This window comes from Orbicella faveolata, unplaced genomic scaffold (assembly GCF_042242905.1).
Source record: "Orbicella faveolata isolate gen_17 unplaced genomic scaffold, um_ofav_v1 contig_12, whole genome shotgun sequence".
Classification (NCBI taxonomy): Eukaryota; Metazoa; Cnidaria; class Anthozoa; order Scleractinia; family Merulinidae; genus Orbicella; species Orbicella faveolata.
The window spans coordinates 25,669,675-25,682,513 of NW_028301539.1; the positions used below are offsets into that span (position 1 = coordinate 25,669,675).

At 39.4% G+C, this 12,839-nt stretch overlaps 1 protein-coding gene and 2 pseudogenes across 1 annotated transcript; 2 read left to right on the plus strand and 1 right to left on the minus strand.

Annotated features, from left to right (window-relative positions):
• Window positions 1–1,768: 1,768 nt before the first annotated feature.
• Window positions 1,769–3,844, plus strand: LOC149117331 (uncharacterized; annotated as a pseudogene).
• A 6,025-nt stretch (window positions 3,845–9,869) lies between these two features.
• On the plus strand, window positions 9,870–11,189 carry LOC149117332 (uncharacterized; annotated as a pseudogene).
• On the minus strand, window positions 11,093–12,443 carry LOC149117333 (neuropeptide Y receptor type 2-like). The gene has a single exon (XM_089282995.1). It carries the CDS (start codon window positions 12,420–12,422, stop codon window positions 11,457–11,459), a length of 966 nt encoding a protein of 321 aa, XP_089139121.1. The 5' UTR covers window positions 12,423–12,443; the 3' UTR covers window positions 11,093–11,456.
• Between the last annotated feature and the right edge of the window lie 396 nt (window positions 12,444–12,839).

Below are 12,839 nucleotides of genomic sequence, written 5' to 3' on the forward strand. Positions count from 1 at the left end.
GGGCCCGCAAAGCCATTTTTAGTTAACCGGTATTTAAAGACAAAGAAGTGTATACGCCTGAAACTTCTTGTACGAAGGGAACCTCTGTTCATATTAAGAATATGTGCATAAAACAGCTCTGAAGTCATAAGGTTTGAGATTTTGCTATGGCTTTTCGGGTGCGAAAACTTTTCGGGACCTTCGAGAAGCGAGCCCCAGCATCGTAAGTGACTGGTTTAATTGTAATAGCCCTTTTCATGGTTTTCTTTGCTCGTTTGCATTACAATAAAATCTAGCATTTCTGTGAGGCAATTTCAGGCTATTTTGTAGTTTAAGCCAAAAATTGTCTCGCATCCACGTTGGAATACATTGTAATGTAAATGCGAAAAAGTAACCGTGAAAAGAAAGGGCTATTAACAGATTATCAGCAGTCTGGTTATTCCTTTTGTTCATGCATTGAAATTGGACAGTGTACAAGTTAGACTAGACGCATCATTTTGCATTTGCTGTTTTTTGCACACACTCCCCCACTTCTCGCCCCACTCCCCACTGATGTACTCGAAACGGTTCCTATTTATGCATCTTGGTCAGAAACAGACTACCCTGTGACTGTGAGCGGAGTCTCCTTCAATCTTCTGGCTAGAAAAACCGTGACAAGGATTTTTCTACGAAGATCGAAAGAGACTTTACTCGCAGGGTAAAAACAGACTAAATTGTTCCTTAAGAAATAGAAAACATGTGCCGTGTTTCTTCCAAGCGTTCTATCACGAATGCCGTTCTCTGATTGGCTACGCTCCTCACTTTCTATTCTGTCATTGATACATGTAGTAAGTAGCAATAACAGATATTAAAATGCCCCTTTCTCACGATTTCATTTTGAGTCGCGCACTTCTAAATGAAGGTTCCCGTGTACTTCGCCTTCAAGTGATTTAGCGCGCCCGGTTTCTGTATAGATACCTCAGCCTCTGTATCAAATTAAGCTGATAAAGAGGGCAGTATAACTAAACCAATGTTCGTTTCTCATCGGCACCCTTGGCTTGAAAACAAAAAGGCAGAAATGTTAGGAGGCTGTGAGGCCCAGGGCTTATTTAGCAGCGCCTCTCAAATCGTCCACAGTCTTACATAAGTTTTCACGGGATGTTTATAAAGAAAACAGCAGATGCAAATTTCATAGTCTTGCGGCATGCGAGAAAAAAGAAAGAAAAAAAAATGACTTCATGGAATTAATCTGAGAATTACAGATGGATATAAAATACTCCTGCTTCCAAAGAAAGTTGCTTTCAACGCTTGTGTTAGCTGCCACTTGAGCTGTTGAAACTCATACTTTGCAAAAGACATGGTTACAAGCATATAAAATGGCTCTCCAAACTGCACTTATAATTACACAGTTGGAAACACTTTGGAACTTCATCCTTGTACGTTGATCAAAGTCAAGAATGTCAACAAGTGAAATCCACCTGAAGTCACTACATGTGTCAAAACTGAACTCAGAAATGAACCTATAGCTTTGCCCTGGCAGTGGAATAGAGAAATACAACTTCAACTTAAAATTAGCAGCTCCATATCATATTCATATACATGAACATGTACATGTACATGTACATGTAGAGTAACATCAGTCCTTCATATTAGGACTGTAATTAAATGAAACTACTAGACCCCATCATAAAGAAACACAAAAATAGAATGTCTCTATTAATTAAATACAAATCTTGCAATGTTTATTTCAAGTATAAGCTATCCTAACTTTTCCAGCTTATACCTGTTGAATTCTCATTCAATTCTTAAAATGGTTACCTTGCTGTACTTCTACTACATGTGTGTCCTGCTGCTGTAAAGATTATGTTATTTATAACTCAGCAAAAAAATTGATAACCTGCATGTATAGGAGACTGTTGGCTAAAATGTCTCCTCCTAGTTTTTATGTGCTACGTTATGCTGGTCAGTATTTCATGTGTTACTAAGAAAGAAAATGTTCCTTATACAAGGAGTGTTCATCTTGATTTTTGTAGTTGCACTCTCTTGAAATCTTTTTCAAATGTGTAATAAATAATTATTTATTAAAAATGATTTTACCAGAGAACGAATTCAGCCACCTAAAGGGTGTCAATAAGCAACCATATTTGGACATCGGAACCTATGCATCACATTTGACCGAGAGATGTTTATTCTCCTGTTTTTCACTCTTCTCTTTAAATTCAACTACGTTTTCTACATTCTTCCAATAGGTCATTTCCGAGTTGCCTTTTGCCTATGTGTTAAAACGAGTCTAAATGCGAAACCATTTATATGACTTCCACCTACAGGTTCATTTTTCATGCCAATCAAACTCAGCTTTCGCACGAAGAATCGTTGTGAAACAAAAGCACAAGGAAAATTTATCCATGAGCTGCCTCACCGAGGGGCCTTTGATTAAGAAACGTCATGCCACGACTGGTTGACAACAACAACGGACTCTTAGACCGCTTTTTAATTTTACTCCCAGCTACTGCGCCTGTCGCGCTAAGTACAAGAATGGATAATAGCAAGAGTTTGAGAAATTCCAACTTGTCTTCCTTTGACAGGATCTATGACAAGATCTATGCGAAACACAACACAGGAGATCAAGTAAAGTACTCCTTATCACACGAGGCTCTCGATGTGTACGTGCGGCATATGGGTGAGAATATTCCACAGGAGGGTGCCGCAAGAGCCGCTAATTCCAAAGATGACAAGAATATCATTAGGCTTGCTGCAGTCATGCACGTGTTGTTTTCAGTGATGAATCAGGCCCTTAATCAGAGGAATGACGACATTCCCAAGAAAATTCCCACAAGCACAATGAATGTAGCCATTGCTCTTTCAAGCTACTTCGAAAAGCAACGGGCCATCCTTTTACAGGTAAGATTAAATTAAGTAAATTAATCCGAGCCTTGAAAACACAGAGAGTAATCATTCATCATTTCTTCAGTTTTATTGCTACAGTATTTCTTAATTTTTGACATTTTCTTTAATTATTTCTGACGTTGCTATAAATTTGGCGCGTGGGCATGGTGTTGGTAAGCTTTTTCTATGGATCTGATCACGTAAAGTGAAAAATGAAGTCGTTGCTATAAAATGCTTTTAAGAGGCATGCGTTTTTATGAAAACGCTCGGTGTTTTCTAGCCTTGTAATATGGACGATATATAGGTGAAAGCGCGTCGCTCTGGGCTAGGCGTAAGAGCCCATTCTGTCTATGACAGGATTGCTCTCGGTAATGGGTTCCCGGTTTTTTGCCCAATTTTTAAAAATATTGTTAGTATAAATCTACTAGCGTCCTACCACGAATGTCGTTCTCTGATTGGCTACGCTACTCACTACTGTTTTTTTTCCTACATTAGTCTGCTTCCCTTGGTGAAGTAAAAGCCAAAAATTGTGTAAGCGAACAAGACATTAAGGAGGCCATCTTAAAGCATCCTGGTCCTTTTGTGACTCCCAAGAGAATTTATCGCCAGTTTAGCTCAAGAACAAGACCGGATAGGGCTGCCGTACGCCAGCAAATGGAACACCTTCAAAAATATCGGTTTTGGCGCACTGCAGCAAGTAGAGAGATCCGTTTACTTTTACAAAGCTCTTCCTTCATTCGTTAAAGCAGATACTTTGGCTACTTTTGAAGTATCAGTTGCTGAGTACACCGAAAAGTTTAATAAGATCGACAGCGCGTTGACAGATCTGCAAAGAGATTCAGCTGCAGAAAGTCATCCAAAAGCGGAAGAGTATGATGAATATATTGCATCACAAAACACACAAGGCTGACTGCAACGTTACTTCCCTGGATCAAATTTTATTTGACAACCTTTCTTTCAAAGCTATTGGTCATTTTAAGGTGAATAACGAAAGGTTTTTAGGATGATCTTTACAAACAAATAAAGTTAAATTTTGAGGAACCTGTGAAGCGCACCGGAGAGCAGTTATAATTTCTTTTTTACATTTTAAGAAGTTTGGAGCGCTATATTGCAGAAACAAAGTCAGCATCGTAAACCTTTCATTGAAAAGTGTTTTCAAGCGAGAGAACAGTGTTGTGTCCGTCCAAAACAATGCCTATTAATTTTGTACATTCCTTGTTAGACATTGTTCAAGTTGTATCAAGTTTATTGTGTTGAAACGTTCTAAACACCCGCTTGCGTTGCCACTTTCATGGAATTAAGGCATTTATCTTTGCATTTCAAATTCTAATTTGTTAAACGATTCATGTTCCGTTTTTACGTTTTCATGACAAGGCTTCGGCGGTAATATAACAATACGTTTTTTGAACCTTTTTGAGACAGAGTTAGATGTTAGATATTTTCTAGAGGACAAATAAGACTTGATTATTGTTTTGCTGTAATGTAAGATTGGTCGCCGACTTTATTTCATATCCTAACAAGTTGTGTTAATGGTATTTTATAGTCGTCAATATTTTTTACAATCGTGTTTCGTTTCTACTTTTTTAACGTTGCATTATAATATGATAATAAATGGATGAAAAGTTAAGATTCTTTTTTCAATTGTACTGCTGCATTATTATTGAATGAGGAAAAACAAAAAAGACTCAGCAGTTTGTTGCCAGAAAAACCGAAAAGAGAAGTGTCGTGAAACTTATCAGCCCTCATGGTGTTTTTGTTTATGTTTTGTTTGTACAGAGTTCAAATGACAATTATGATTGACAGTTGACCACGAGACTTTTAATATAATATCGCATGTGCTTTTATGATTGAGTTAGTTGTGAATACGAGTCATCGAATAAACAAGTTTCAATAATCAAATGGACTGCGAGAATTCTTATTCGATAAAAAACATTAAGATGAAAAGACCCAGAGACCCAGAGACCCAGAGACCCACAGACCCACAGACCCAGAGACCCAGAGACCCAGAGACCCAGAGACCCAGAGACCCAGAGACCCAGAGACCCAGAGACCCAGAGACCCAGGGACCCAGCGACCCAGAGACCCAGAGACCCAGAGACCTAGCGACCCAGAGACCCAGAGACCCAGAGACCCAGAGACCCAGAGACCCAGAGACCCAGAAACCCAGAGACCCACAGACTCACAGACCCAGAGACCCACAGACCCACAGACCCACAGACCCACAGACCCAGCGACCCAGAGACCCAGCGACCCAGCGACCCAGCGACCCAAAGACCCAGCGACCCAGAGACCCAGCGACCCGGAGACCCAGCGACCCAGAGCCAGCGACCCGGAGACCCAGCGACCCGGAGACCCAGCGACCCGGAGACCTAGCGACCCAGAGACCCGGAGACCCAGAGACCCGGAGACCCAGAGACCCGGAGAACCGGAGACCCGGAGACCCGGAGACCCAGAGACCCAGAGACCCGGAGACCCGGAGACCCAGAGACCCAGCGACCCAGAGACCCAGCGACCCGGAGACCCAGAGATCCAGAGACCCAGCGACCCGGAGACCCAGCGACCCGGAGACCCAGCGACCCGGAGACCCGGAGACCCAGAGACCCAGAGACCCAGAGACCCCGAAACCCCGAAACCCAGAGGCCCCGAGACCCCGAAGACCCCGAAGACCCGAAGAATCGAAGACCCCGAAGACCCTGAAGACCCGAGGACCCTGAAGACCCCGCAGACCCGCAGACCCGCAGACCCGAAGACCCCGAAGACCCCGAAGACCCCGAAGACCCCGAAGACCCGACGAGCCTGAAGACCCGAAGACCCCGAAGACCCCGAAGACCCCGAAGACCCCGAAGACCCTGGTCATCCTGGCAACTCTGAAGACTGTTTGCCCGATGACGTCACTGGTGCGTTTTACACCGCACATAAGCCCAGTTATCTGCATGATATTTTGTGATTGTGAGAATTGCATGAATAATCAATGTTTGAGTTACTCTTACGTGTAAGAGAAATTAACACGGAGACGCCATATTTCCAATTTTGTTTTTAATTTAGTGGGTTAGTGCGCAAGTGTGACAATACAAGTTATTTTTTGTGAATAAAAAGCCCCTGGAGGTAGCAGCGCTCAGTGGACTCTTGACAATTATGGTAAGGATAATCCAACAAGTCTGTCTGGTTGTGATGTACAGCGAAAAAGAAGACATTTTAAGAATTTGTTTTTACCTTTAGGAAATGTGATATTAAGCCTACTATATGAGGTTTGATTTTAACAATCGATCAGTGACTTTGTTTATTACAACTACATAGAAATGTTCCCAGCAAGACAGCTAAACATCATGCAGTCTGTAATAGTAGCTAATGGTAAACGGCAGATTGGTGTTGATTCTGGATAATTTTTCCAACTCATTTTATAACAAGGACCAATTTAAGTAATATATAGAGTTAGCCAAGCCTAAAAGCAGAACTCCTGATTACAACAAGTTAACCTTGCTTGAGCCTGGGATCCAATTGAAAACCTGTACCTGGGCAGTGGTCAACTTCAAAAACAACGTGACCTTGATGAGCTCTAAAAACGAGCCTGCGATATGGTCAAGTGATACTGGTCAGTGGATACCTTGTTTTGGCAGGTGTCAATTGAACATAACATGGATACCCAATATCAAAGATGTATGCTTTAACCCTGATCCCTCCTGATCTCTAAAGGAAAAGCCTTGAGAACTAGGTTGTTGTAGAGTGGCATTTCACATTGATTTACATGAATGGGGCGTACGGACGAAGGTACGTACGGACAATTACGTGACAACCAAAATATTTTAGCTCGGGTTAAAATCGTCACGTAATAATACGGTCTTATTCTGTTGCCAGCAATGATCGTGGTGTTTTTAGGTTTTTATATTCCACAAAACCAGTTCAAATTAGATAACGCATAACATAGGCACGCAAGGCGTGCAACAATTATTATTATTTTTTTTTTATGATCTAAAAGTCTCGGAGATAGGAACATTCATGGAACTGTTTACAGTAATGATATGGTTAATTTGACGAGTGTTTTTGGTTGCGATGTACAGCAAGAAAGAAACTGGGAATTTATGATGTACATACGATGTTACATCGGTAATGGTAAGATAACTAAATAGTAAGCCGTAAAATGTTTGACTGTACAAACTACAGCAATCTGACACGCCTCTAGATTAATGTAGATACCATCTTATTTTCTAACAGGCAATTTGATTCGTTCTTTGATACAACCCACACTGTGACTGGTGTGACATGTACACATGCATAGCTCCCCCACTCACCGATCACACAGCCCTTCCAACCCCCAGGAGGAATTTTTGCTCAAAAATACTCAAGTTAAGAGAACTTTTCGCATTTTATACGACTCATAAGTTTACCCTTTTTACACAACACAACGCAACAACACTACTTCACCGAAAATAGAACTGGAAAGAGAAAAAAACCTCGATGACACGTTGAAAGTCTGATTTAATTAAATTGCACTTTAACTTAGTGCCATGCAGTCTTCAAAGAACATTTGAACAGTTTTCATACTTTTTACCTCTAAAAATATCGGAGTGAAAAGAATGTCATAAAATGTCCATCATATAAAAATATTAAACTGCTACTGCAGAGACGTAAAAACCGTCCAGAAATGAAAGCTTCTTTTTTGTTTAATATCCTGGGAACAATAGCCGATGACATGTCAGCTCTAATTGAATTTACTCCCATATAAAAAACAGAAGTGTTAAGTTACCATTTATAACTATAGATAGCAAACATCTCGTGGGAACAAGTGGTGACGATTCGTCAGCTCTAATTGAATTTACTCCCTTGTGAAAAACAAGTGTCAAATTACTCTTTGTGACCAAAAAATAAAAATATCTCGTTATATTTGCATGCAGCAAGAACAAAACAATCGTTACCTGCACTTACTGTTGTAAACGTTAAAACTGTTTCAAATCTAAATAGTCTCGTCTCCTCTAAACATGTCCTAAGAACTAGGAGCGACAATTCGTGACCTATAATTGAATTTACTCCTTGTGAAAAACAAAAGTATCAAGTTACCTTTGTAACTAATGATAAAAATATCTCGTGCCATTTGCATACTACTAACTCATGAACTGTTTCGAGTATCAAGACTCATCTCGTTCATAACTAGCCACCATTACACTGAACATTATGCACTCTAAAACAACCCAGTGTATACATGTATGTAACTGTCACACTCCGCACCGGACTTAAAATCACAAACCGGCAACATACACGTCAGTCTTTATTTTTCAATTACCAAAGTCCTTGTGTTTAATACAATAAAACGCTCAAGACTACATATACCACCTCACTTAAGTTATCTTGAACAAAAATAATTTCCTTTTTCTTCAACTACAATTCGGGTTGGTTATTAATGTGAATAAGCGAAAACCCTGATAACATTGGAGAGTAAAGATTTAGAATAATTAAAACGTATCTTCTCATTCCAGTAGTAAACAAGAACCATTATAATCGTAAAATCGTCACAGAATATCTTTTTGTTCTGTTGACGAAATAAATTCGGTGTAGTCTCTTCGCTTTTCACATTGCAGCTTATCAATGGATGCTGAAATTAACGACACGCCCGGAACACTCATTACTGCAGCAATATTTAGGTTTCAATACAACACGCAAACGATTTGAACCTGTTCACAACCTCCTCACATTCCCAGTAGTGCATTCCGCCCCCTAAAATACAATTGATCCTATCATAGAAACCACATCAACTTGTTTTTCATTCACATCTCAAACCCAGTAGTAGAGCGGCTCAATTCAAAAACTTATCTAATGGGAGAGGCTCACCCTTTATCGCATGCTCGTAGTTATATGCCAAACACTATGTTTCTTTGACTGATTATCCAGTCGCAAATGATTATCAAACCCGCCCATTAAATCCCCAGCTTAACAAAACAGAAAATGTCGAAGTAAGCCCAATATATGAATACTTCCTCCTCTTTTATGGAATAAATACGCCGTTCCGAACTGTATCGGGATCAAATCTTCTCACATATACCATTTACCTTTACAACAAGAAATTTGATTGGCTGTTTATAGTAGATCCAATCTGATTGGTGTGACATACATACATTTCTCACCCACTCACTCACTCACACGAACGCAAACGTCATATTTCCAAACAATCCTGACCAAACAACAACTATGACCGATGAAATTTTAGACGCGCCTATCACTGCAAAAGAAATTCATGATCAAATATCTAAACTCAAAAATAAAAAGGCATCTGGTACGGACACCATCCTGAATGAAATGATCAAACATGGGCGGTATTATCTCATGCCTTCTCTCGAAAGAATATTCAACGACATCATTGAAAACGGCACCTTCCCAACTGAATGGAACATTGGTGTTATAAAACCAATATACAAACAAAAAGGCGATAAGAAATCTCCAGCCAATTATAGAGGAATTACTTTAATCAGCTGCTTAGGAAAACTATTCACATCAATTTTGCAAAACAGATTGAATAAGTTCATCGAGCAACATAATGTTCTAAATCCAGAACAATTTGGATTTAGACCAAACTCTAGAATCACGGATAGTTTATTCATTTTCCAGCAAGTACTCCATAAATACACCAAACATCACAAGAAACTTTATTTTGATTTCATTGACTACGAGAAAGCCTTCGATAGCGTATGGCAATCCAGTATGATTCATAAATTACACAAATATGGAATTCAAGGAAAATTCTTGAATGTTATTAAGTCCATGTATTCGTCAATTAGGAGTTGTGTTAAAATTAATCAAAACACGCTTACCGAACTTTTTTCATGTAACAAAGGGATAAGACAAGGTGATGGCCTAAGTCCAGTTTTATTTTCGTTATTTATGAATGATCTACCGCAATCTCCAGGTGTGATGTTAGGGAGTCGCTCTATAAACTGCTTAATGTATGCAGATGATTTATTAGTAATCAGTCCTTCTCCGGAAGGGCTGCAACAATCGCTCAATGTAATTCATCAACACGCTCAGCAATAGAAGCTCAAAGTCAACACTAAAAAGTCGAACATAATCATATTTAGTGGTAACGGCAAAACAAAAACAATACAAATTTCAAATACAATAATGAAACTTTACAAATTGTCGATAAACAAACATATTTAGGTGTAGAAATGACTTCATCCGGTCGTTACACCTATGCAAGAGAAATTCTCAGCAAAAAAGCCACGAAAGTTTTCTCGATAATAAAAAGATCCTTTTCTAACTCAGATTCAGCAACTATTGCGATTAAGAACAAACTTTTCGGTGCCCTTGTTAAACCCGTGTTACTTTATGCATGTGAAATTTGGGGACCAGAACTATTGTCATACAGAACGCATTTTGATAAAAGCACAATTGAACAAGTCCACATTAAGTTCTGTAAACAAACACTAAACATCCCATGGTATACAGAAAATATTGCCTGCAGGGCAGAGCTTGGGAGGTACCCTTTAAGCATTGATATAAAAGCCTCAATCTTTAGCTATTGGCAAAGATTGAAGCATTCTTGTAGCAACGTTTTGTTACGTGAAGCATTTCAATATGCAACAACTTCTACACCTTTCTTTGAAGTTACAATTAATGAAGAGACCACTAGGGGGTATCAAGTAACAGAATCAACAGAACCAGTAACACGGCAACACATCAAGAACAGTAGATTAAAAATAAACAAAAATCTTAGAAATCAGTATTCACAAAACTGGCTTGAGACTAAGAACAGTTCATTAACAACTTCAAGGGAAAAATTTACGCACAAGGAAGTTAAAAAGAGTTATCAATTTGAAAATTACCTGAAAACGGTTACAAACTCAGCACACAGAATTAGCCTGACAAGGCTTAGGTTAGGATGTCACGCATTACGAATACAAACTGGAAAATATGAAAATAAAGGGGCATCAATCCCAGTAGAGGAAAGAACATGTTTAGTATGCAAAGAAAATTGCGTAGAACACGAACAGCATTTCTTGATGTATTGCCAGGGGTACGTTACCATAAGAGTTGAGCTCCATTCTCACATTTCAAACAAAGATGCACTTAACGCAAATCTGAGCGATAACGAGAGAACTAAGTACTTACTTACAGCTGACAATAGAGTTACATCAAAAATAATAGGTAAATATATCAACTTAATGTTTAAAAAAAGAAAAGAGATTCTCAACTTACAAACGAAATGAGCATTATAATTTTTATTTAATTTTATTTGAATTATAAAAGAATCAAGTGGATGTTATTTCTTATTGTACTAGTTAATGTTAAACCTTTATTGTGAACAGACCAATACCTCCCTTTGGAGAGTAAGGCGCAATAAAGATATATTACTACTACTACTACTCACTCACTCACTCACTCACTCACTCACTCACTCACTCACTCACTCACTCACTCACTCACTCACTCACCCACTCACTCGTCCACTGACCCGTCCATAACATACCCCGACGCGCCGACTAAGAGGAATTTTTTTTTTTTACAAAAAAATATCTCAAAAAGATATTCGCGAAGTTCGACCTCACGATTTGGTCTTGTTCTCTGGGTATTTCGTGCGATCGAAAGTTTTTTACTCTCAGTTTTGCCTGGAGAGCTTAAATCAGTTATGTTACGACTGGGCCAACACGGTTTGGTTGCCTAACCCTGAGCATTTTGAAATTAAGAATTGGATTTAAAACGAAAGTGGAAAACACCATTACATTTGTCAGAAGAAGCGCAGTATTTAGCGCCCTCCCTTGGAACTCTAAAGCGCTTGCGACAATGTTACAAATGATCAACGGAATTCTGAATAAAATATAAGTTCCACTGATTCCACACGTCAGCCGTGTAAGTTGCTTCTCCTGGCGTTGTTGAATGGTTGAATTTGTCATTTGTGGAATAACTTGAGAGCGCAACTTTTTTAAGACACGAAAGAAAGTAATTATAACTAGCACTATCGCTAACGTATCCAGCTGTGTCACTGTTGTTAGATAAATTCGGATAACATTACCTTGTTCCGTTTGAAAAGCCTTAGACTGCTCATAAGGGAACCATGTATAGCAAACAGAGGTCTCTTTTCTAAATAGTACGAGAAGTACAACAGCAATTATGAAGCCCAAAAGCCAAGTGAGTGGCAGAATTTTCTTAACATTATTCGTCGATAACCGACGACGGAATGGGCGAACAACGCAATCGTGGCGATCTGTTGTCATGAGAGTTATAGTCAACGCATTTAGCGCTACGCAGCCGATGCAAAGAGGAAAGCCAAGTTTACACAGTGTCTGAGCGACTGGTAAGTGACCAGCCTGAAGGTAATTGACAATGGTTGCTATTAACAAGGACGGCATACCGAGGAGCGATGTTAGAATACCAGTCAAAGAAAGGTTAGCGAGCAGATAGTGAGGTACTTTGCGAAGGTCACGGCGTCTTCGAAGCAGATAACAGACGAAGGCGTTTCCAGAAGCTCCCGCAAAAATCAAGATCGACAACATTACGAGGACTGCGATGGAGAGACCTCTTGGCACTGGTGTGAAAGAATAACTTTCCTCCATCATGGTAGAAACATTCCCGCCATTTGTCGAGTCAGGCATTCTTCCACCCTGACATATAGTGCTGAATTAAAGTTCTATCCAAATCTATTACCTGTTATATACTGGAGTGCTGTTCCAGCGCTTTAAACAATTGAGGATAGCTGCATTCATGTTCAGGAAATAAAATTAATGATCATAATAAGCACCAATCAGGTTGTTTGTTTCCTGGCCGCAGTGCACGCAAATAGTTATTGATGTCCTCAAAACAAGGGATGTTTTCCACGCACTCAGGAAATTCGGTGCAAATAAAATACTAATGAGACTGTATTTATATATGTTTTAGCTTGCCCCACCGGAAGATTTTCAAAACGAATTGATCTTTTCAAAAAGTTCTGTTGTCCGAAAGGCCCAGGTGCTATAATTGCGGTAGTAATTGATCATTTGAATTATTTTGTTCACAAGAGAAACGAGATCGAA

Excerpts from the sequence above, each read along its gene's own strand:
- LOC149117333 (XM_089282995.1), bottom strand. The coding sequence starts at position 12,422 with ATGCCTGACTCGACAAATGGCGGGAATGTTTCTACCATGATGGAGGAA.